The 25693-nt window shown below is 44.6% G+C and overlaps 1 protein-coding gene across 1 annotated transcript; it reads right to left on the bottom strand.

Moving 5' to 3' along the window:
* Positions 1 to 192: 192 nt before the first annotated feature.
* SLC38A9 (solute carrier family 38 member 9) lies at positions 193 to 20257 on the bottom strand. The gene is made up of 15 exons (XM_075842585.1): positions 20165 to 20257; positions 18255 to 18369; positions 17303 to 17435; positions 16932 to 17050; positions 11755 to 11818; positions 11571 to 11664; positions 9789 to 9959; positions 9077 to 9136; positions 8781 to 8975; positions 6965 to 7072; positions 5933 to 6039; positions 5429 to 5542; positions 3817 to 3965; positions 3044 to 3133; positions 193 to 623 (listed from the first exon to the last, which is right to left on the bottom strand). The coding sequence occupies exons 2-15, from the start codon at positions 18344 to 18346 to the stop codon at positions 458 to 460; spliced, it is 1662 nt and encodes a 553-aa protein (XP_075698700.1). The 5' UTR covers positions 18347 to 18369; positions 20165 to 20257; the 3' UTR covers positions 193 to 457.
* Between the last annotated feature and the right edge of the window lie 5436 nt (positions 20258 to 25693).

Genomic DNA, 25693 nt, shown 5'->3' with positions numbered 1-25693 from the left:
GTATGTTTAACATTAAAAAAAAAAAACTGGATTTAAACAATGGCTCATTCTTTGGATGATATTTTCCCTTTAATAGATCATTATTTCGCTTATTAAGTGGGAAAATGTCTACAGGTCCACAAATCTCACCCAGTCTTTACCTGCAGTAGGAGTAGGAGCTCCTAAATCAAGGCAGAAGATACTTTAATCCCACTCGGACAGATTATTTTTAATAAAACTGCTACTTTCAGTGACTAGAACATTAACAGCAGCACATTGTCTACACGAGTCTACATAACAATAGTCCCAAGTAAATCTTATTTACAATCCAGTCCTGCCGTGGTGCAATTTTTATCCGAACACCTTGTTTTGTAGCTTCTTGTGCTGGAATAGGGTTGCACGGAGATGTAGCTGCAGAATTCATCTGCATGAGTCTCCAGGAACTAAGCGCCTCACATTGTTTATGTCCAGAAATCCATTACATGAGAAACTGTGCAATGAGGTTAGCAATGCCTAGGATAATGATGCAGACATGTATGACCACGGAGTACCACTTCAGTTGTTGGCTGCGATATAAGACAATCATGTGGATCAGACATGGGTAAACGAAGACAAAAGCAAGGCCGCAGGCAGCTCCAGAAAACCTGAGAACAGAAAATATGATTACTACACTCTGTCTATACAATGCACATCAGCAGAGCAAGCTCTGTGGAGACACCGAACAAGTAGAGAATGCTGGGGGATTTCAGCTCTGAAGCTTGCACAAAAGTGAGTGCAACTCTGGCGTATAATACAGGATGTAACTCAGGATCAGTACAGGATATGTAATGTATGTACACAGTGACTCCACCAGCAGAATAGTGAGTGCAGCTCTGGAGTATAATACAGGCTGTAATGTCATGTATGTACAAGGTGACTCCACTAGCAGAATAGTGAAAGCACCTCTGGAGTAGAATGCTCCATGTAACTCAGGATAGGGGTAAGAAGATGGACAGTTACACAAGTAACCACCCCTTGCACATATCAGACCATTTGTCGACTATGTATACGCCATCTGGATCGCAGAGATTTTTGGTTTCTTCAGTTCTGGTGATTATGTAAAAAACTGCATGTGGACATAGACATAAGTGACGTGTATGAACCCCGCACATGCTGAACTTTTCGTTTTAGGGGACGTTCTGCTTCTCAGAGTCTCTGCTTGGGTCAGACTTTTAACTAAAAACATGAATTCTATGCATTTTTTACAAAACATTGGAAAAATTACATGAAGACACCCATAACTGTAAAGTGCAAGGCGGCAATGCCACAATGTGCCCGGTGTCAACTTACTTTTAGGAAAGATAGGAGTATGAGGGTAAAATGTGATTTTTTTATTTTATAATTCAGCCTTTATTCGTGTAGGTCAGAAGTAATTTTTACCACGGGTTTGCAACAAATGCAGTATAAAAAAAATGGCTGCAACAATTTTCTGCTTTTGCCTTCCCACAGTCCGCCAGCCGTAACTTTTTTTTATTATTAGGACTACGTGACTATGTGAAGTTCTTGTTTTTTGAGTTGTAGGTAATATTTTGGAGTACATGTTATTTGGCGTTTAATCCCTTGCCGCCGCCATTTTTCAGATTTTTATGTTTTCCTCCCCGCCTTCGAAAAGCCATAACTTTTTTTTTTTCTCGTGGACATAGCTGTGAAATTTTTTTTTTTGGGACGAGTTGTATTTAAAAAAAAAAAAAAAAAACATTTACTGAACCGTATAATGTACTGGTAGACTAAAAAATAAATCTTCGTTCACCGTGCGGTAATAACAAAATGTTATCATATTGACCCGCAGAATAAAGTTAACGACGGTATCAAAACACTATTTGTTTAAAAAAAAAATCTGCATATTCTGAGAGCCATAACTCTTTTATTCCTTTTATTTCCTAAATTATGTTAAGACTAGTTCAAACTTTTACGGACGTGGCGATACTAATTTTGTTTTTTTTATTTTTATTTCTTTTTACATTACTTTAGGGGGAAAAAAAAATTTATTTTTGAACTTTTAACTTTTAATTTTTTTGTACATTACTAAAAACCTTTTTTTTTTTTCTTTAACTTTCTTTGATCATTTGATCACTGGTACAATACAATGCAATACTTATGTATTGTCATTTTTACAGCTGTGGCAGGGCTTATTAGGAGAAAGATGGCAACCAGACAAATCCTCTTTATAAGCTTAGATGCCACGGTCGCTATTGACCACAGAGTTTAAGTGGTTAAACGGCTGGGATCGGAGTTATCTCTAATCCCATACATTACAGTGAAACATTGACTAACATACAGCCGACACTCGCTGGGTAAGGAGTGGGCTCAGTCCGTGAGCCTGCGCCATAATCTCCCTTCCCGTACAATTACGTCAAATGTCAGGAAAAGGTTAATATACATTAAAAAAATTATTCTTTATTTACATAGGCACGATGGATCACCAATAAGAGGTACTGCAGCTTGTCCTTTCACCGTTGAATTGTGAGTTAGTAGAGGGGAGTCTTTAATTTGGGACCACCATCAATAAGTCAGATCAGAGAGCGGCAGAGCAAGAGCGTCTCTCGCTCTGGAGGACCCGGCCTGTCCATGTGTTACACAGACGGTCCATTGATTTTAAGGGGCATCATGCTTTATTTCCTCTGTGGTGGCGCTGCAGTCAAATTGAACACTTACTGCCCGATTCCCCTACAGACTAAGAGCCGATCGCAGGGGGTCAATGAAGCGGAACACTGTCATGAGCTTATTTTCAGGGTAAATTTCTAATATAAATTGATTGTTCAAGGCAGAGAACCCTTTTAGTATGAAGTTTTATGAATGCAGCCAGCAGTGTAAACAATGTCCATGAAACATGTTTCTCCTGTCTAGGGCTCTGTTTACACAGACATCATAGTTCCAATATATCAGGTTTATAATGCGCTTGATGGGCAGGATAGAGGGTACAGACTCAATTATAACCCAGCAATGCAGTGGTTAACGGTGCAGGGAGAACACCAACATGAATGGAAGCCCATTGTGACCAGTCAAAGATTTGACTTGTTCTTACCTGATAATGCCGCCAATATTTGGGTAAAATCTGGCCATGACGACTCCAAAGCCGACAACAACAATGTTAAGTCCCAGGACATGGAGGACACTGAAATAATAACGGCAATTACGCTGAAGAACATGTAAAAGTCATTGACAAAGGCTGGAAAATATCCTGCCCCTGGTGGACAGAAGTAATTCTCAGTCTGCAGGAAACTCATGCATTCAGCCGAAATCCTGCAGAAAAAATGGCACTGTATCGGGACTATCAGCAAAAACGTTCATGGTACGGCTAGTTAACCAATTCATGGCCAGGGGTTTACCAGTCATAACAACATTTTTGATATGTAATATATTTATGACTATATTGGTGTCAGGACCGGGTCTACAAATATGATTGGCAGATGAATATCGCTGGATGGCAACAATATCCATGTCATCGAAGAGCCTCTCGGTGACAACAGCAGATCACACAGGTAGCTCCTATGAAGTAATCCTTAAAGGGGACTGCTCCGGACAAATTTGATGGTAGTCCAAAAGAAGCTAAAGAGCCTGTCCAGTTATATTTAATCTAATATTCTGCAATTTTATAAAATACTTTATAAGAGCTATGAGGTGTTTTTAGCCTCTGTATGAAAAGAATACATGTTCCCATTCACTGACAGAAAGCGGAGATCTTGAAACGGTGCTTAAATTGATACAAAATGTTGCAGAAATTTTCACCATACAAAGCTTTTATTTACAGAAGACTGGACCGGCCCCTTTACGCTTCTAAGGCATAAAACAACTCACCTTGGATAAGTGTTTCCAAAAACATGTCCCAGAAGCTGAACTCGGACAAGATATCCCAGCAGCGGGTACACCGTCATCATTTGAAAGAGTAAGAATATTCTTGCAATGAATGATAGGATATCATTACTTGGAAAATTATCCAGAAAGTTCTAGAGGAGTGGATTAAAAAAAAAAAAAAAAAGCCTGAAAATAAATGATTCAAATACAGCTCTTATAAACAAAAAAAACAAAAACGTACATGGCACGGTATGTTTTTGATACTATATCCCGCTGTATAGAATAAAGTAGTCGAATAGGATATTATATACAGGAACAAAAAAAAAAGGTATGCAGACCTATACCGAACCGGCGTATGCCAAAAGGACACTCTTGGCATACGCCCACTGAATGGTGCCCTATCGATAAGCCGAACGTAAGTGTAAGCGAAACCATAAACTAACAATTTGTTGAACGCTTTTTATAGTTTTGTTTTTTCTTTTTTTGCCTTCCCGCTTCATCGGACAATTTTGACTATTCTTGTGAAGTCATACGCGTGATTAATTGTAAAGAAAACTGTTTCTATTCGCTGACAGCAAGCAGAGATCTTGAAAACTTGTGATGAATAGAAAATATAACCTTTATTTACATCAATATTTTTCGAGGCTTTGTTCACAATTACTGCGGACTGCGTTATTCTTGCCATCAAAAATACTGAAAACCTAAACCAGAAAAGGCACAGCGCCAATGTGAACGGAGCGCAAATTAAAAGTTGAGCAACTTTGGAAACACTTTACTTTTAAAGATGATCCCGATCTCTGCTGATTAACCGCTCAGATTCAGCAGTCAATACTGGCGAACCATCTCAGTGCTAAAAACTCAGCAGTGTATGTGATGTCAGAAGGTCAACCAATCACAGCTGCTGAATCCCGTATCCTGAGGCGGCAGAACAAGGGCAGAGCCCCTAATGAATATTTATTAGCAATTATATTATTAAGATATATGAATAATATCTAGGACAGGTGTAATGTAAAGCTGGCCATACACATCACACGTATGTCGGCCGAACCATTTCATGTGTATAGTAGCATCCCGACTCTTCTCCGACAGCAGACGTCAGGGGAAAGAAGGGTCGGGGATGTTACATTTCGACGTGCCCGATCCTTTTCTTCATTGGTAGATAGCCACTGGCAGCGTCTTATTCCCTATTTAAAACACATGCCCGCTCGGGATCTCACTCTTTGGCTGCATTCAGACGTGGCAGATTATTCAGCAACAGATTTTGTCGCAAATTTTCAGTGGATCTCACGCGTTGCAGTGCAAAGTGTGAAACGCGTGGTAAAAATCCGCACAAGAATGATCATGGACTGATTTCCGTGCAGATTTTTCCGCTACGTGTGGGTAGGGTTTTGGAAACCACATCCACACAAATTGCAATGTAAATGTGTACAAATCTGCTGCAATTCCGCAACATCTGAACGGGTCCTTAGGATTCAGTAACTCTGATGGATTTCAAAGGAGCGAGGTTGAAGCATGTGCGGTCATTTATCTATTCTAATCAGAGCTTTACCCCACTGTTTATAGGGATCAGTGCGGGTCCCACAGATTTACTTCTAGACATAAGATTTGTACTCACTTGCTGAATGCATTCCTTGGCCAAAGGAGGAGAAGGAAACGAGCCAAACACCATAACCCCGACATACATGTACGTTAATCCAACAAGTAGATAAGCGACTGAGAGATCTCTTATCTGTAATGACAAACATGAGCACAAGTGAAACAACCGTAAAATACCATCCTCTAAATTGATGCCAAAGGCCCAGTTCTGACAGCAGTTCAGTTTTCTATTTGAGGAGTGGCTGTCATCTAACAGCAGCTTCCCCTGTGTGATCATTAGGAGCATTGTGCATGCTACTCCTGCTGCTCTTATGGGAAAGAGGAAAAGTTGGGTTGTGGCCAACTAGCATTGCAGAGACCTGCCAGGGATGCCAGATTATCAGGTAATTGCCCCACTAGTCTGGGATGGTACTACTTTTAGTGCCCGCCAGACTAGACCAGACCATTGGGTGCTGGATTAACACATTGTATTAGAAAATGTACGCTGTGAAGTGGACCAATGACTCACAAACATTAGACTTACATTATTTTCAGGCTTTCTGTTGTTCTTCAGTAAGGTAATCACACAGTTATGAATGAAGAATGCGAGCGTGAGGATTCCCGTTAACTGAGGGAAGGAAAATCGGAATTCTGGAAATACAACAATTATTCAGATGGGTTATTAACATTACGGTCATCACCAGCCGGAAACCATGGGCCTCGGACATTGTGCTGCAACACCCCATAGATCCCATGCCAAACAGAATGGTCATGTTGGGTTTTTCCAGTCAAATTCTTTTGTTTCCCCCAAAGGTAAGCGGTGCCAGAAGTGTCTGGCACCCCCTTATCTCCTCTTGTCCAATCGAATTAACATGCCTACCCAAACCTAACAAGCAATGCGACTTGGCAGTTGTAACGGAAGCAATCCTTCAGTGGACATGTATTGTATGTCCAGCTTGGACTGTGCCGGTGCACCGACAATTACAAAGAGATCAATTATGTGATCTAAATTCAACCAATGTCATATGCCCAAAGAGTGGGGGTCACCGTGTGTATTGTGCAGCCAAACACTTGTCCCTTTGTTTATTTATTGAGCCATTTAGCCTTAAGCATGCCCACTAAACAAAGGAGCGAATGTTACAGGGGTTGCCTTGCTATTAGGGCATATAGACACCATAGAGGGGGCACCCCAGTTCGGGACCCTCCTCTATATGCCGGATCGGAGAGCCACTAGCATGAAACTCTCTGTGGTGTACCTGGACAGCAATTCGGTTGAATGGTCGGCATGTAACACTACATTTCCTACGCAGCAAAACCTATGGATAGCAGTAGATACGTGTGATGAAAACGGCCGAGGTCCCTGAAGCCGGACCCGTGGTGGTCAAGTCAGTTTCAATTGCAAAACGCGTTGTCTTCATGAGACTTTCCCTTGAGTGGTCTGATATAGCAACCTCTGTGGGCGCTGGAATAGATACTATAGTGGTTGTCACCCAGCTATCCGGACCCTGATATAACAAATATCATACAATACAAATATCTTCTATATTAACATGCTCTTAACCATTTACATCCTTACCAGGGACAAAATATTCTTGTACTTTATCCCAGTGGAAGTGAAAATGAAATCCAATACGAATGGCCTTATAGGTGACAAGAGACACCAAGTAAAGGACAGAGACCGTGCCTGTATAGGGGAGAAAAAATATATATAACAGGAGAATTTTTATGAATGTAAATATTCCTGAAATTCTGTTCTCTCTCCTTTGTAAATGAATATTTTTATTTCAATCAAGATCCTGTGTTTTTTTTTTATGTGTTTTTATACATTTTATTGAACATAGTTAGTATTGTGTAGATGTTAAAATATCAGATTGTTCATGCATTTTACATCTAGATGGTAATGGACCCTTCACACAAGCAGATTTTCGTCGCGTGCCGATACAGCAGGACTACGGGCTCTGTGCATCTGCATTCAGGGTTTCCGTCAAGCTTTCTGGTATTTTTGACGGCAAGAACGGCACAGTCTGCAAAGCTTTTCTTGCTATTGTCTCCATGATGAGAGAGAGAAAGAGAGAGAGAGAGAATATGAGAGAAAGAGAGAATAAGAGAGAATATGAGAGAAAGAGAGAATATGAGAGAGAGAGAGAATATGAGAGAATGAGAGAGAGAGAATGAGAGAGAGAATGAGTGAGAGAGAGAATGAGAGAGAGAGAGAATGAGAGAGAGAGAGAGAATGAGAGAGAGAGAGAATGAGAGAGAGAGAGAATGAGAGAGAGAGAGAGAATGAGAGAGAGAGAGAGAATGAGAGAGAGAGAGAGAATATGAGAGAGAGAGAGAGAATGAGAGAGAGAGAGAGAGAATGAGAGAGAGAGAGAGAGAATGAGAGAGAGAGAGAGAGAATGAGAGAGAGAGAGAGAGAATGAGAGAGAGAGAGAGAGAATGAGAGAGAGAGAGAGAGAGAATGAGAGAGAGAGAGAGAGAGAATGAGAGAGAGAGAGAGAATGAGAGAGAGAGAGAGAATGAGAGAGAGAGAGAATGAGAGAGAGAGAATGAGAGAGAGAGAGAATGAGAGAGAGAGAGAATGAGAGAGAGAGAGAGAGAATGAGAGAGAGAGAGAATGAGAGAGAGAGAGAGAGAATGAGAGAGAATGAGAGAGAGAGAGAATGAGAGAGAGAGAGAATGAGAGAGAGAGAGAGAAAGAGAGAGAGAAAGAGAGAGAGAAAGAGAGAGAGAAAGAGAGAGAGAAAGAGAGAGAGAAAGAGAGAGAGAGAGAGAGAGAGAATGAGAGAGAGATAGAATGAGAGAGAGAGAGAGAGAACGAGCGAGAGAGAGAGAGAGTGTTAGTGTTAAAGGGGTTGTCTTATGAAGAAAACCTTTGTCCATATGCCCTATTATGGTATATGGACATCATAGACGGGGTTACCCCCCTCGGCACCCCTCTCTGAGCCGGAACGGAGAGTCACTCTAAACGATCGCCTCTCGTTCTGGCGGACTCGAACCTTCCTTGTATTACATTCATCTGAATGGCCGCACGGTAGTACTAAATTTTCAGGGGAAATTCCAGGCTGGCCGTAGCTTTTCCTGGCAAGAACGCCCCAGGGGCTGCATTCTGAAGGGGGTTTAAGCCAGCAAAATTGGAAACCTAGACAAGGATCCCCTGTGAACGAACAGTCTGATGCGTTTTGTGATCTGGATTCAGGAAAGGAGCGCACTCACATACATATTTCCCAATGGCGGGAAACATCGTTTATTTACATCACCCAAAATGTATTTTTCTCATAGTTTAATACGAACGACTGAGAATATTAGTGAACAGATCCAGGAAGCCCTGTGGGCTCCACCCATTTAATGTACTATAGGGATATAATAAAACATGCCTGTGGGTTACATACCTAAGACATTGAATTTAGCAAAAAACGATGGAGAGCGGAAGTTGAGGAGCGGCAAGAGAAGAACTATCAGATATAGAGGAACCGTGCTCGTTTTACTCCATAAATGTTCAAATTGCTGAAATTCTGTCCCGTTTCCGGCAGGCATGTCCACAGTTTGATTGGACGGGGTAGTGTGTCCATTACTTGGACATATAACTTATAGGAAAAAAAAAAATATATATATATATATAGTAGAAATCTTATATATGTTACGTCTAGTCATATGTCATATACCCGGCACATAGGCTTCTTCCTACCTCTGTCGCTCCCATTTGTGCTCAGCCCGATTTCCGTAACATTGATGTGATGAACATAATCTAAAAGAAATAAAACACAAGTGAATGTTTACGGTCCATCAGTATTAACCCATTAATGACCAGGCCTGAAAAGTCCTTAATGACCAGCAAAATTTTTTCATTTTTGCCTCTCTGCAGCCATAACTTTTTTTTTATTTTTTCTTTGACGAGGCCTTCTTTTATGCGGGGAGAAATTGTAGTTTTTTTTTTCTGCGCAGTTTGTACAAATAATTTACTGTGTCATTTATTTTTGCGGTGTACATATAAAAAAACCAAAAAAAAAGATTTTTTTTTTTTTTTTTTTTTTATACCGTTATGCTAAATAATCTGTCACATTAATTCTTAAGGTTATTACAGTCTAATTACGGTTTTTTTTCATACTCCAGTATGCTAACACATTATACTGTGCCACAGAACAACACATAACGTGCCCTAACAGCGGGCATACTGGACAGACAGCCCAGGAGTCCTTTCTAGGTGGCTTTATTTTTATGCAATTTTGCACAATAAAAACACTTCCTCTTTATTTGAACTTTTGTGCATTCATTTTTCTAGTCTTACTGGGGAACTTCACATCCTTTGGACAATATTAGGGTTCTCCATGCACCCCCATATCGTGCTCATGAGCCGCAGACATTGATTTGGCACAGGACTGACGACTGTTCATACTTACTATAAATAAATTTTCCTGTATTAAATAAGAAATTGGACATCAGCACCCAGTATACAATCATGGCTCCCACTAGCGACACCAAAGAAAAAAGGAGACTGGACCAATGTCCAAAGGATCCAAAATAATACTGGCAAACATCTGGAAATTCCCAGTGTGAGGTGTCAATGGAAGCTGCAAGACAACAGAAAAAAGCATTAGCCTGACTTTGTAGATTTACAGGCTCTATTACACCGGCCGATTTAGCGAGCGCCGATCATCAAGACAGCTCGTTGATCGGCGCTCATTTGATCCTGTCACAAGGAGCGCTCGTTACTCCGATCTCTCGTCCCCATACATTATCATGTCGGCGGCGCGTCTCCCTGTTTACACGAAGAGACGTGCTGCCGAAAACGATACGATCAGCATTCGTTCATCTACTGATCGCTGCTCTGTTTACACAGGGCAATTATCGGCATGTTCTTTCTTTCTGAGCATTTTTCGCAGCATTTTTTTGCCCGCAGTCCTTGCATTAGATTTAATGGCGGCGGGCAAAAAACGAGAAGAAAAAAAGCACAGGCAATTTAAAATCTGCCTCAAAATGCCTGAAGGAATTGTGAACAGGGTTTAGGCGTAAACACTGCGGATTTTCTGCAACGGATTTCATGCGGAAATCTGTAGCGTAATATAGTAGCAGAAATGCGGTGCGTGGTTGTTTTTTTTTTTTTTTTTTTAATCTGCATGTCAATTTAGGGTCTGTTCACACGCAGTAGCAAAATACGGAGCTGTTTTCACCTGAAAACCGCTTCTGATTTTCAGACGTTTTTGTAACCACTCGCGTTTTTCGCTGCGAATTTTACGGACGTTATTGGAGCGGTTTTTCAATGGAGTCAATAAAAAAGGCTGCAAAAACGTCCCAAGATATGACATGCACTTCTTTGACGCGGGCGTCTTTTTACGCGCCGTCTTTTGACAGCGACGCGTAAAATTACACCTCGTGGGAACAGAACATCGTAAAACCCATTGAAAGCAATGGGCAAATGTTTGTAGGCGTAATGGAGCCGTTTTTTCAGGCGTAAAACGCCCGAATTACGTCTGAAAACACTGCGTGTGAACATACCCTTATGCTGCAGAACCGCTGATTTTCTGCTGCAGGTTTTCCCGATTTAATTTAATGGGAGGTAAAACCCGCTACAAATAGCAGATGTGACTATTTTTGTGGAGGAAAAAGCTGCTGTTCCGCCGCAAAAATCATAACAAAAACCCCCCCCCCCCCCCAAAAAAAAACTTATACTTACCCATTCTCTATACTTCTCCTTCCAGGTCAGCCACCCGGGATGACGAATCATCCCATGTGACGGCTGCAGGCAATCACATGCTGCAGTGGTCACGTGGACTGCAGCGTCATCCCCGGAGGCCGGCCTGGATGTAGGGATGCGTCACCAGCTGTTTTCCACAGAGGAGATTCCAGCCGAAAAACTGCATCACAAATTTGGTGCGGTTTTTCCGCCAGAATTCCATGCGGGTTCCAGGGCGGATATGCTGTGTACTTGTACACAGCGTATCCGCCCTGTGTGAACATGGCCTTAGTCTGGAAATCAGTGGTGGTCCTAGATCCCAGACTTTACCAATGTCCTCTTCTCGCACGTATTTATAACATCTCAAAGGATGATTTTGACCCAATTTCTCCGTCCCCTTGGCACTCGCAGACAATAGGATTTCACATTTTCATTTTGTATAGAAGTCTAATATGATAATATTTCAGTGTCATGACATAAAAGAGTCTGAGGTTGAAAAGAGCCTTACGTATTGCCCCTCGGGACTTCACAACCCTATAGCAGCAGTAAAGCGTTAAAATGCCCATCAGGAAAATGACAGCTACTCCGGTTGTGAATCCTGCCTGGAATAGGATGGAAAAACAGTTTAAAAACTATATTCAAGAACTTTCTTTGACCTTCTATTTGTTCTATGTTTTTTGTATTAGTGTTACCTGTTTAATGCCCCAGGGAATACTGAGAATTGACGTTCCCATCATTGTGTTCCAGATCATAAAGCTGCAATACAAGGTTTCATTACTTTATACAGTAATCCTACTAAAGAACATTACAGTCATCTTCTCCCCAGTCTGAAGTGGCTGCATACAAGAACAAATATGCCGAACCAATGTACAGAACACAGACTTGTAGGGCAATGTCAGTGTAATGATGGGGGTAGGGAAACAGACAAGTGAGCCCTAATCTACCCGCCACTCAGTCCCTGCCTACTTGCAACGACCCGCCCTAGGCGACGGGGTACAACTGGGCGACGGTCCCTACACTCAATAAGTGCACGACAGACAAACAGACAAGAGTACACAGAAGCAAGGGAAAAGGGGCAGTTGCCCACGGCAACACCGTGAGCAACAAGAGTAGTCAACGAGCAGAGTCAAACCAGGAGAGTACGAGGTGCCAAACGTAGAGCAGGAGAGTAGTGAACAAGCCGAGTCAAACCAGGAGTGTACGAGGTACCAAACGCAGAGCAGGAGAGTAGTCAGTAAGCCAAGGTCAATACGAAGCAGGGTCAAATAGTTCAGACGCTGCAGCAGGGCCAGGAAACCAAACGAGAAGAATCACAAGCACAGGAGGAACAGGAAAGGCAGGTATAAATAGACCGAGGGTGGGAACTAGCTCCGTCTGGCCAGGCTGCGATAGGCTCTCCCACTTCTAAGCCTGCCATCCTGAGTGGTGGAAGATGGAGTCAGTCTCACAGACATAGAAGCAGGTGCAGACTGATTACCTATGGGCGTAGACTCAGAAGCTGAGCCTGGCAGATCCTTTACAGTCAGGGTCTGTTTATACGGGACAATTATTATTTCGCTCCTTTCCGTCCAATCGGAACGATAATTTGCAAGTGAGACTGAAGAAGAAGATAAAATGCGGCACTAACACCAGTATCCTCTAGGTGTGCCACTTCCCTGGAGTGAGTTTATCAGTAAAAGAGAAGGATGAAATGACCAATGTAAGGGTATATTCACACAATTTTGTGAGGCTGAAAAAAAGTCGCTGAATCGGATTCCAAAAACATCCGATTTTCCAGACTGCTAAATTCATTTTCCACACGGTTTCTGACTCTGAAAAAGTGCCGGGATCAGCATGCATTAAAAGCCGTGTGAAACTGGCCTAACTGAGAAACAGCAGTGATAGGGGCTGTGCGATGGGAGGAGAGGAGATATACATGACAGGCATAGAGAACAGTGAGAAGGGCGGGAGTATGGGAGATGAGATATGATTGACAGGCGCAGAGAACAGTGAGAGGGGCGGGGCTATGGGAGGATGAGATATAAATAACAGGCATAGAGAACAGTGAGAGGGGCGTGGCTATGGGATGGGAAGAGATATAAATGACAGGCATAGAGAACAGTGAGAGGGGCGGGGCTATGGGATGGGAAGAGATATAAATAACAGGCAGAGAGAACAGTGAGAGGGACAGGGCTATGGGATGGGAAGAGATATAAATGACAGGCATAGAGAACAGTGAGAGGGACAGGGCTATGGCATGGGAAGAGATATAAATGACAGGCAGAGAACAGTGAGAGGGGCGGGGCTATGGGATGGGAAGAGATATAAATGACAGGCATAGAGAACAGTGAGAGGGGCGGGGCTATGGGAAGAGATATAAAATGACAGGCATAGAGAACAGTGAGAGGGACAGGGCTATGGGATGGGAAGAGATATAAATGACAGGCAGAGAACAATGAGAGGGGCGGGGCTATGGGATGGGAAGAGATATAAATGACAGGCATAGAGAACAGTGAGAGGGGCGGGGCTATGGGAAGAGATATAAAATGACAGGCATATAGAACAGTGAGAGGGGCGGGGCTATGGGAGGATGAGATATGAGTGGCAGGCATAGAGAACAGTGAGAGGGGCGGGGCTATGGGATGGGAAGAGATATAAAATGACAGGTGTCATGGGGTTCGTTAGGTTAATGCACGATCAACAGAGCCAGTGACGACAGGGCAACTCCAACAGGGTTTATTGTATCCAAAGTTGACAGGACAAGTCACGTTCAATGCAGGAGCAACACACAGTCCACAAAATAAGGTGATCACAGGAACATCTTCAGAGCACTGGCCTCAGCTTCAGCTCTCCTGAAGGTCTAAATCCAGAAGATCTCCATCCTCCCCAAGACAAGTCCTTATATACCCCTCGGGGGGGGGAACATCTTTTCATATTCTAGTCACCATCATTATAAGGACTTTAGTTTGTGTCTCTGTCTGTATGCGAGTTGTGGTCCTTTGTGCTATCATGTGTATTGCCACAGCCGGGATGAGAACACAATGGGGGAGATAATTGGATCGCCCTTGTTTGCTGGTCTGCACCTGAGCTGAATATAACTGTGGTGCCTCCTGATGACCCCCTGTGGAGACTGGACAATGACAACACTTTATCTCTTGTAGACTTCACCTCTGACTCGTCTGATTGTCCATAGGCTGGAGGCACGACCTGTGGTACTTGTTTAGAGAGTCATCCCTCTCTGCTGAGGACTCACAATAAACCACACATAATGCACCATCACAACAGGCATAGAGAACAGTGAGAGGGGCGGGGCTTTGGGAGGATGAGATATGAGTGACAGGCATAGAGAACAGTGAGAGGGGCGGGGCTATGGAATGGGAAGAGATATAAATGACAGGCATAGAGAACAGTGAGAGGGGCGGGGCTATGGGATGGGAAGAGATATAAATGACAGGCAGAGAGAACAGTGAGAGGGGCGGGACTATGGGATGGGAAGAGATATAAATGACAGGCAAAGAGAACAGTGAGAGGGGCGGGGCTATGGGATGGGAAGAGATATAAATGACAGGCATAGAGAACAGTGAGAGGGGCGGGGCTATGGGATGGGAAGAGATATAAATGACAGGCATGGGTAACAGTGAGGGGCGGGGCTATGGGATGGGAAGAGATATAAATGACAGGCATAGAGAACAGTGAGAGGGGCGGGGCTATGGGATGGGAAGAGATATAAATGACAGGCATAGAGAACAGTGAGAGGGGCGGGGCTATGGGATGGGAAGAGATATAAATGACAGGCATAGAGAACAGTGAGAGGGGCGGGGCTATGGGATGGGAAGAGATATAAATGACAGGCATGGGTAACAGTGAGGGGCGGGGCTATGGGATGGTAAGAGATATAAATGACAGGCATAGAGAACAGTGAGAGGCGCGGGGCTATGGGATGGTAAGAGATATAAATGACAGGCATAGAGAACAGTGAGAGGGGCGGGGCTATGGGATGGGAAGAGATATAAATGACAGGCATGGGTAACAGTGAGAGGGGCGGGGCTATGGGATGGGAAGAGATATAAATGACAGGCATAGAGAACAGTGAGAGGGGCGGGGCTATGGGATGGGAAGAGATATAAATGACAGGCATAGAGAACAGTGAGAGGCGCGGGGCTATGGGAGGATGAGATATGAGTGACAGGCATAGAGAACAGTGATAGGGGCGGGGCTATGGGATGGGAAGAGATATAAATGACAGGCATGGGTAACAGTGAGAGGGGCGGGGCTATGGGATGGGAAGAGATATAAATGACAGGCATAGAGAACAGTGAGAGGGGCGGGGCTATGGGATGGGAAGAGATATAAAATGACAGGCATAGAGAACAGTGAGAGGGGCAGGGCTATGGGATGGGAAGAGATATAAATGACAGGCATGGGTAACAGTGAGAGGGGCGGGGCTATGGGATGGGAAGAGATATAAATGACAGGCATAGAGAACTGTGAGAGGGGCGGGGCTATGGGATGGGAAGAGATATAAATGACAGGCATAGAGAACTGTGAGAGGGGCGGGGCTATGGGATGGGAAGAGATATAAAATGACAGACATAGAGAACAGTGAGAGGGGCAGGGCTATGGGATGGGAAGAGATATAAATGACAGGCATAGAGAACAGTGAGAGGGGCGGGGCTATGGGATGGGAAGAGATAAATGACAGGCATAGAGAACAGTGAGAGGGGCGGGGATATGGGATGGGAAGAGATATAAATGACATGCATAGAGAACAGTGAGAGGGGCGGGGCTATGGGATGGGAAGAGATATAAATGACAGGCATAGAGAACAGTGAGAGGCGCGGGGCTATGGGAGGATGAGATATGAGTGACAGGCATAGAGAACAGTGAGAGGGGCGGGGCTATGGAATGGGAAGAGATATAAATGACAGGCATAGAGAACAGTGAGAGGCGCGGGGCTATGGGATGGGAAGAGATATAAATGACAGGCATAGAGAACAGTGAGAGGGGCGGGGCTATGGGATGGGAAGAGATATAAATGACAGGCATAGAAAACAGTGAGAGAGGCGGGGCTATGGGATGGGAAGAGATATAAATGACAGGCATAGAAAACAGTGAGAGAGGCGGGGCTATGGGATGGGAAGAGATATAAAATGACAGGCATAGAGAACAGTGAGAGGGGCGGGGCTATGGGATGGGAAGAGATATAAATGACAGGCATGGGTAACAGTGAGGGGCGGGGCTATGGGATGGGAAGAGATATAAAATGACAGGCATAGAGAACAGTGAGAGGCGCGGGGCTATGGTATGGGAAGAGATATAAATGACAGGCATAGAGAACAGTGAGAGGGGTGGGGCTATGGGATGGGAAGAGATAAATGACAGGCATAGAGAACAGTGAGAGGGGCGGGGCTATGGGATGGGAAGAGATATAAATGACAGGCATGGGTAACAGTGAGAGGGGCGGGGCTATGGGATGGGAAGAGATAAATGACAGGCATAAAGAACAGTGAGAAGGGCGTGACTATGGGATGGGAGGAGATATAAAATGACAGGCATAGAGAACAGTGAGAGGGGCGGGGCTATGGGAGAAGGCTCCTGAGTGACAGGCGCTGGGAGAAGGAGGAGGGTGGAGAAGAAGAGGGAGATTGTGCGACATCATCCTGCACGCTGTGAGCGTGACCGCCGTTTAGCAGCTAATATGTAAACAATTGATAGCAGAGAGGCGTCTATTTCCATTCACATGAGAAGGTGGAAGCGCAGCTATGAGGCTGAATGGGCTGAGCTTTACATAGAAAGACTGCACCCGCAGACTGCTCACAAGGATGTAAGAGAATAGGTAAGATCATCATTTGTAAATGATAAAAAATAACGGAATGCTTGGGTTACATACATAGTGACTATGCTGGAGTTCCTTTCCGAGCTGTCTCCTCCAACAATTTTTAAAGCCGTTCCGAAAGGACTGTAAACGTAGATTTCTTCTGGCGCTGGAATCACATGATCTGGAGCAATCTAAAAGCACAAAAATCAGAAGTTAATTGTGTCAAATATTAAATGGGCCGTGTGAGAGTAAAAATGGGACTAAATGCCATCAGCATTGCCCATGTAATGCCCAAGCCCTGAGCTCAGGGACTCCTCTGTATAGACCAGACTTACGGTAACGATAGAAGAACATACAGAGAAGTTTCCGAGATCTTGGTGTTGACTAAACTGACATGAAGAGCGCAATACACAAAGCTTCGGTATAAGGCGTTACTAACATACCAATGAAGATTCAGATGGAGGACCAAGCTTGCTGTAGTAGTGTATTCGTTTATTCATAGCTGCAGCTTGAGAAGTGACTCTGGGGGGGTCATCATTGATGCTGGTGATATATGAGGGTTCTATGTGAAAAGGCCTGAAACAGAAAAGCAGACAGGAGTCATTTCATTCATTTCCCTTTCCTTGTCCTGGCACTCATTGGGGCACCGTGGCTGAAGCTCCCGTGGCTATTACTTTTATGGGAACACTGTTGGTAGTATCATTATGGAGACACTTTGGTTGGCACTCCTAGAGGCACTGTGGTTGAGCCTGTAGGGGAGCATATTTCGACAGGTTCAATTCGAGCATCAAAACATTTGCCGCTGGTGCTCAGCTAAGTTAGGCCTAATCTTAATAAAATATGTGTGCCACAGTATTTGCTATTTATATTTTTAATTACTGGGCTTTTAGTGGAAAAAAATATATAAAAATCAAAACTCACATAATGCACCCTAAATAACAATTTCGCCGTCATCTCACGTCTCATGATAATCAGGATCAATAAAGAGTCACTGCTGTTTACTCTATTGCAGGAGCGTACAACCTTTTCTGGTCTGAGGGCCACGGTCACTCCTGAGGGTCGCACTTAGGAGTGCCGGTTACACTTCTGGATCTTCCCATTTTCAGTCATCAAACAGCCAATTGTTTCACAATTCCCACCATACTATTACAAGGAGCAATGATTGGTTACGTATAGGGACGAGGGCTCATTACTCTGATCGCTCGTCCTCATACTTTTCCATCATGTCCGCAGCACATTTCCTGTTTACACCCATATCAGCCCCGTGTAAAAGGACCCGAAGTGTATCCGATATGAGAAAAAGGATCCGTCATGTGAGAAATAACGCGTGTAAAGGTTCAATAATTACTAATGATCACATCTGCTAATCCGGAAGTTACATTATTACGCTCCTACCTCCGGGATCTGGCGTCCAGAGCACTAAAGTGATTCTTTGTACATTCTTCAAACAATGAAGGGTAAAGCAGGGGAGCCTCATCTTCCTCCATAGTAAAGCGGTCAAATAATAAACCTATAAGGGAATAGACAAAGTTATTAAAAGGATTTTAAAAATAAACACACCAACCAATAAAAATCGCAATCTGTATATCGGGGATAGTCTGATTAGAATTAGAGAGTTTCACTTTTGCAACCAATTTTTCATAGCTCCTAGGCAACTTAGCAAACTTGATTAGAGGTCTTATACAGACCTATATGTTTCCATGGTGACAGACAACAAATAAGCCCTGCGTAGTCTGATCCTGCAGTCACACTTCCTTTCATTTGTCTCCCACATCTGGGACCTGCACTTATCTGGAGAACAGGGGGGGCATCCTAGGTCAGGCTGAATAGAGATGTGGCCATGCATGTGTGCGTCTCTACATTCACATCCCCTGCTGGGAAAATTATGTATTGCATGCAACCCGAATTAAATGGGTGACAATATAATACATGGACAGGCTGAGTCCTTCAGGGCGTGATATGCAATTTGCAGATAATAGCCAGGGCCTGCTCTGGACCCCCTTCTATTACCCGGAGTGGAGAACTGCTGCAAAGAGAAGACTGGATGACACCGCACCATTTATAACACGGTCACCCATTCATTTGGAAAGAGGACACCCCTTTCCATGGAAGACACAGTTACAGTCCAGTCCAGTGAGCCCCTTTAAAACTCATTATTCAAACAGGAGTTCAGTGTCACACGTCTCCATAAACATAGACTAGACCAGCAGTATGGAAACGGCACATCCCAGCATCCACAGTCAGCCTTCAGCTCGGAGTGATGGTGGGAGTTGTAGTTTCACAAAGACTGCAGAGCACGGAGGTTAACATGTCACAAGATGTACAGAACATCGCTGTGTGACATGCGAAGAAAGAGGCTATCCCAACACAAGCCGAACCATGAACAGTGAAGCTCAGCACCCAGGACCGTCACCACAGCACCCAGGACCCCCACCCCAGCACCCAAGACCCCCACCACAGCACCCCCACCTTAAAACTTAGGACCCTCCCCTCAGCACCCAGGACCCTCCCCTCAGCACCCAGGACCCTCACCACACCACCCAGGACCCTTGCGTCTGCAGCACTGTCACCTCAGCACCCAGGACCCTCACCTCTGCAGCCCCTCTTCTTAGGACCTAGCACCCTCACCTCAGTCAGCAGCACTGTCACCTCTGCAGCCCCTCGTCCTAGGACCTAGCACCCTCACCTTAGTCAGCAGCACTGTCACCTCTGCAGCCCCTCGTCCTAGGACCTAGCACCCTCACCTCAGCAGCACTGTCACCTCAGCACCCTCACCTCAGCAGCACTGTCACCTCAGCACCCTCACCTCAGCACCCAAGATCCTCACCTCAGCAGCCCCTCATCTTAGGACGCTCACCAGCACTGTCAGCTCAGCAGCACTGTCACCTCAGCAGCCAGGACCCTCACCTCAGCAGCACCCTCACCTCAGCAGCACTGTCACCTCAGCAGCCAGGACCCTCACCTCAGCACCCTTGCCTCTGCAGAACTGTCACCTCAGCAGCCCCTCGTCCTAGGACCTAGCACCCTCACCTCAACAGCACTGTCACCTCAGCAGCCCCTCATCTTAGCACCCTCACCAGCACTGTCACCTCAGCACCCAGGACTCTCACCACTGCAGCACTGTCACCTGAGCACCCAGGACCCTCATCTCAGCATCCAAGACTCTGCAGCACTGTCACCTCAGCACCCTGGACCTCACCTCTGCAGCACTTTCAACTCATCACCCAGGTCCCTTACCCTTGCAGCACCCTCACCTCAGCAGCACCCTCACCTCAGCAGCACCCCCACCTCAGCAGCACCCTCACCTCAGCAGCACCCTCGCCTCTCCAGCACTCTCCCCTTCCCTCGGCTCCCACACCAGTAACTTCCCTGTGAGCTTCAAAACAGGAAGCAGCTGACGATGTGCCGGCTAATGGCATTCTGGGTATTGTAGTCCTCAACTGCCCTGTTTGTATCTGAGTAGGAAGGCGTGAACTACACGTCCCAAGATGCAATGCGAAAACGGCGAGGTTTTGTTTGGTGAATCACTTTAGAGGAAAGATGCTGAGTACGAACGTTATGAGTGTGTGAGAGGGGACGAGTGTGCGGAAAGGGACTGCACGAGAGGGGACGAGTGTGAGGAAATGGACTGCACGAGACAGGAAGAGTGTGTGGAAGGGACTGCACAAGAGGGGACGAGTGTGAGGGAAAGGGACTTCACGAGAGGGGACGAGTGTGTGGAAAGGGACTGCACGACTGGGGACGAGTGTGAGAAAAGGGACTGCACGAGGGGGGACGAGTGTTGGGAAAGGGACTGCACAAGATGGGGGACGAGAGTGAGAAAAGCTTCACGAGAGAGGGGACGAGTGTGGGAAAAGGGACTTCACGAGGAGGGAAGAGTGAGGAAAGGGTCTACTAGAGGGGACGAGTGTGATGAACGGGACTTCACTAGAGGGGATGAGTGTGAGAAAAGGGACTGCACAAGGAGGGAAGAGTGAGGAAAGGGACTACTAGAGGGGACGAGTGTGAGAAAAGGGACTGCACGAGAGGGTGAGTGTGAGGAAAGGGACTTCACTAGAGGGGACGAGTGTGAGAAAAGGGACTGCACGAGAGGGTGAGTGTGAGGAAAGGGACTGCACGAGGGGGGGGGAATGAGTGTGAGGAAAGGGACTGCGCGAGGGGTGGGACGAGTGTGAAGAAAGGGACTGTGCGAGAGGGGGGACGAGTGTGAAAAAAGGGACTGCACGAGAGAGGGGTCGGAGTGTTAGGAAAAAGGTACTGCACAAGAGGAGACGAGTGTGAGGAGAAGGGGACGAAGTGTACAGAGTACGGGGACTGCAGCGAAAGGGGGGACGAGTGTGAGGAAAAGGGACTGCAGTGAAAGGGGACGAGACGATTGTGAGGGGACTGCAGTGTAAGGTGGTGGAGGCCCCGCAGTAGTGTCAGGGAAGAAGCAGGACGTTAGAGTGCCAACTGTAAAGGGGTTCTCCTGGAATTTTGCATTGATGGCCTGTCCTTAACCCCTTCCCGACATTTGTCGTAAGTATACGTCATGGAAAGCCAGTGCTTCCCGCAAAATGTCGTATACTTACGAAAAAATGCATGGCACCGGCTCAGAAGCTGAGTCATCCCCGGATGTCAGCTGTATCTTACATCTGACATCCGGCTGTAACGGCGGGGACCAAACTTAGCTTCGATCCCCGCCATTAACCCCTTAAATGCAGCCGTCAAAAGCAATCGCTGCATTTAAGGTGTTTGCAGCTCATCTGCACCCCAGCAATGAAATCGCCGGGGTGTTGGTGGCTGCAATGGTAACCCGAGGCCTAATACTGGCCTCCCGGTGTGCCTAGCACGGAAAACTTCCAGCCCCCGCCCGGAGGCGGGGCCTGAAAGGCTTCCGTAGCCGCCGGCAAGATGGCGCCGGCTCAGGAGATGAGCCGCCGTCATCAGCGGTGAATGTCAGCTGTATGTTACAGCTGACATCCACCTGTAACGGCAGGAACCGGAGCTAGCTCCGATCCCTGCCATTAACCCCTTAGATGCAGCGATCGCTGTGCCCTGCAATCGACCGACTGCTATTTGACAACAGGAGACCTAACAATGGCCTCCTGCCTACTATTACGGAAGCCGATTAGGCCCCGCCCGGAGGCGAAGCCTAATCGGCTTGCTGTCAGTGAATGACTGACAGATCTAATATATTGCACTATATAGGTAGTGCAATGTATTAGAAAAAAAATCTGACAGTTGGACCTTCAAGTCCCCTAGTGGGACTAAAGAAAAGTGAAAAAAATGTAAAAAATATAATAAAACTTTCAAGTAATAAAATAAAATAAAACACAATCACCCTTTTTCCCTTATCAAGTCCTTTATTATTGAAAAAATAAATAAAACATACATATTTGGTATCGCCGCGTCCGTAACGGCCTAAACTATAAAAATATTATGTTATTTATTCCACGTGGTGAACGGTGTAAAAAACAAAGCCAGAATTTCTGTTTTTTGGTCACTTTTCCCTACAAAAATTGAAATAAAAAGGGATCAAAAAGTCGCATGTATCCAAAAATGATACCTATAAAAACTATAGCTCGTCTCGCAAAAAAACAAGCTCCGTCGACGAAAAAATTAAAAAGTTATGGTTCTCACAACATGGTGTCGTGGAAATCCATCGCTCAAAATATATTAGACTGAAATTTATACGAGTCCAAACAGACTCTCAAGGCCAGACTCCATTAGTCAGAATCCTAATTAGGATATTTCACCGATATATATCGAGAGAGGAGAAGAAAACACACAGACACGCTGAAATGTTCAAAATTCTCATCTGAAGGATTTATTACCAAACTCAAACTGTTAAACTGAAATTCAGAAGGGGTGTTGGCTTGAGGTAAACCAATCAGAGACAATGTAACAATATTTGTTATTCAGTAAAAAGCATACAATAAAATACATCCCAGATACATCATTATAATTCTTCACACATTATGTTTACAAGTGTCTTATCTCTCTCTTGGACAGAATATTCTCGTGGAGATGGGGGAGACCTTCCCTCACGCATACTTGCCATCCTCCCATCTCACTCCCTGTCCATCTTCGCATGGGAACCAAGGTCAAAGATAAAACATACGAAATCAACATTACTTGTATTAACCCCTTAAGGACACGGCCAATTTTAGCCTTGAGGACAGAGCAATTTTTTTTAAATTTCCCTCTTTGCATCCCGACGCTCATAACGCTTTTATTTTTTGTACGACGTAGTTGTATGAGACTTTGTTTTTTGCGGGACGAGTTGTACTTTATGTGCGTACCATTTTTTGGTACAAATACATTATCGTTTAATTTCTATACATTTTTAATTAGATTAAAATGCAGAAAAAAAGCAGTTGTGCAGCAGTTTTAATATTTATTTTTTTACACCATACACCGATCATCATAAATAATGTTATACATTTGTTATACAGGTTGTTACGGTCGTGGCGATACCAAATATGTCTATATTATTTTATGTTTTGGGACTTATATTTTAAAAAGTTGATTTATTATAAAAAATGTGTGTTTCTGTGTATTTTATTTACTTTTTATTTATTTATTTACCATTATTTTTTTTTTACATTCATTTAACTTTTTTTTTTAATCCCATAAAGGGATTTATCATTTTGATTTTGATTTTGTAACTGTAATGTACTGGCATAGATCTATATGCCAGTACATTAGACTGTGTACTGATCGTACACAGGCAGTTGTTAGGGCATACCTCAGTATGCCCTAACAACAGGAAATATGTTCAGACAGCCCTGGGGTCCTTCACTGGACCCTGGGCTGTCTGGCCATATGAGTTGTGGGCTTTGATCGCGTCACAGTTATTTTCTGTGACGCGATCAATGTGCAGTCCCCTCTCCTTGAACGCCGCGATCAGCTGTCATCGCGGCGTTCAAAGGGTTAACAGCGGAGAGAAGATGTTTCTCTCCTCTCCGCTGTCAGAGCGGGGCCGTGGCTGTGTATTACAGCCGTTGCCCCGCTCTCGATCGCACACACAGAGACGGCACAGACGGCTGTCACACAGGACGAGTATGCTCGTCCTAATGCGCGAAGTGCTCGCTGCTCAGGACGAGCATACTCGTCCTGTGTCGGCAACCAGTTAAAGGAACAATGACTTTTCTATTCACTACAAAAGAACCAAGATGGGAACTCCAGACAAGATGGGAACTCCAGACAAGATGGGAACTCCAGACAAGATGGGAACTCCAGACAAGATGGGAACTCCAGACAAGACGCTGCTGCACGAAACTAAATCATTTAAACATTATCATCACTTTCACATAATACATATCTTAGTAATTCGGCCTCCTGCTTGATAATTCACATTGTAATTTCATACAGAGAATATAAGCAAATAAATCATCCTTCACAATGGCGACATGGAAAATACATTTTCTTCACAAAAGTAATTTTATTGTGCAAAAAGTTGTAAAACATAAAAAAGTGCTATAAATTAGGTATCGCCAGAATCGGACTGACCCGCAGAATAAAGTTAACATGTAATTTATAACGCTGTATAAAAAAACACCTAAAATAACTATGCCAGAATTGCTGTTTTTTGGTCACAGTGCCGCTCAAAAAATCGGATAAAAAGTGATCAAAATATCGCATGTACCCCAAAATGATACCAATGATAACTACAGCTCGTCCCGCAAAAAAACAGCCCTCATACCACCACTAAAATAAGTTAAGGCTCCAATAAGTCAGGAAAGAAAAATATGCAGTTGTGCAGATCAGAGGGGAACATTTCTTCTGTTTCAAGAGGCAATTTATCGGGGCCCTAAAATTAGGGAACCAGGAAGGGGAGGGCCCAAACATATCTGCTGGAAGCGAGGGCGCCCGTATTATACCAGGACAACACTTTCCCAGCAAAATTCCCCAAACTGCAAAGGTGCGAAGTGTGGACCAAAAGGGGCATAAGAAAGGACGCCATATATCAGTGCGACACCGGCCTGCGCAGAAAGGATTGCTCCACAGCGTAACACACAGCTATGGATTATTTTATTGTCTACCCCATTATTATACCACCTGACTATGCCCCCGATATACTCTGCCCAGCTTACATGAACCCCCACATTATAATCTGAAATACCAGTGATACTCAAACAAAACTACTACCAAGCAAAATCCACGCTCCAAAAGCCAAATGGCGCTCCCACCCATCTGAGTGAATACCTTGAGGGGTGTAGTTTCCATAATGGGGTCACTTCTGGGGGGCTTCCACTGTTTTGGTCCCACAGGGGTTTTGCAAATGCGACATAGCGACTAGAAACCAATCCAGCAAAATCTGCACGCCAAATGGCGCTCCTTCCCTTCTGAGCCCTGCCGTGTGCACAAAAATTAGTTTATGATCACATATGGGGTATTGCCGTTCTCGGGAGTAATTGCTTTACAAATGTTGGAGTCACTTTTTGGGCGTTTTCACTATTTTGGTCCCTCAGATGCTTTGCAAATGTGACATGGCCTCCGCAAACCATTCCTGCTAAATTTGAGCTCCAAAAGCCAAATGGCGCTCTTTCCCTTCTAAGCCCTGCTGTGTGTCCTAACAGCCGTTAATTACAACATGTGGGGTATTGTTTTACTCGGGAGAAATGACTTTACAGATTTTGCAGTGCTTTTTCTCCTTCAGTCCTTGTGGAAATGAGAAAAAAATCGGAAGGTAAACTTCATTTGAACTTGTCACATGTCCCAGGAAACACCCATAGAAAGGTTACAAGAAGTTTTTGGTGCTGTTTTCTGAGGCTTTCAGAGCATAGAGAACAGTTTGAGATGATTCTGGCTTGCTTTGTTTTTTTTGGAGTGAAATGTGTGCATTTACT

This window comes from Rhinoderma darwinii, chromosome 1 (assembly GCF_050947455.1).
Source record: "Rhinoderma darwinii isolate aRhiDar2 chromosome 1, aRhiDar2.hap1, whole genome shotgun sequence".
Classification (NCBI taxonomy): domain Eukaryota; kingdom Metazoa; phylum Chordata; class Amphibia; order Anura; family Rhinodermatidae; genus Rhinoderma; species Rhinoderma darwinii.
Note: the sequence above shows the minus strand (reverse complement) of the source record. Positions and strands in the feature narration are given on the sequence as shown.

Bases quoted from the DNA above. Each gene is read 5' to 3' on its own strand.
- SLC38A9 (XM_075842585.1), bottom strand. From the start codon at position 18,346: ATGGAGGAAGATGAGGCTCCCCTGCTTTACCCTTCATTGTTTGAAGAA. The intron at 17,051-17,302 runs GTATGTTAGTAA...TTGTGCTTTTAG, and splicing joins CTCCATCTGAATCTTCATTG to ATTGCTCCAGATCATGTGAT. The intron at 3,966-5,428 runs GTGAGTACAAAT...CCACTCCTCTAG, and splicing joins CCAAGGAATGCATTCAGCAA to AACTTTCTGGATAATTTTCC.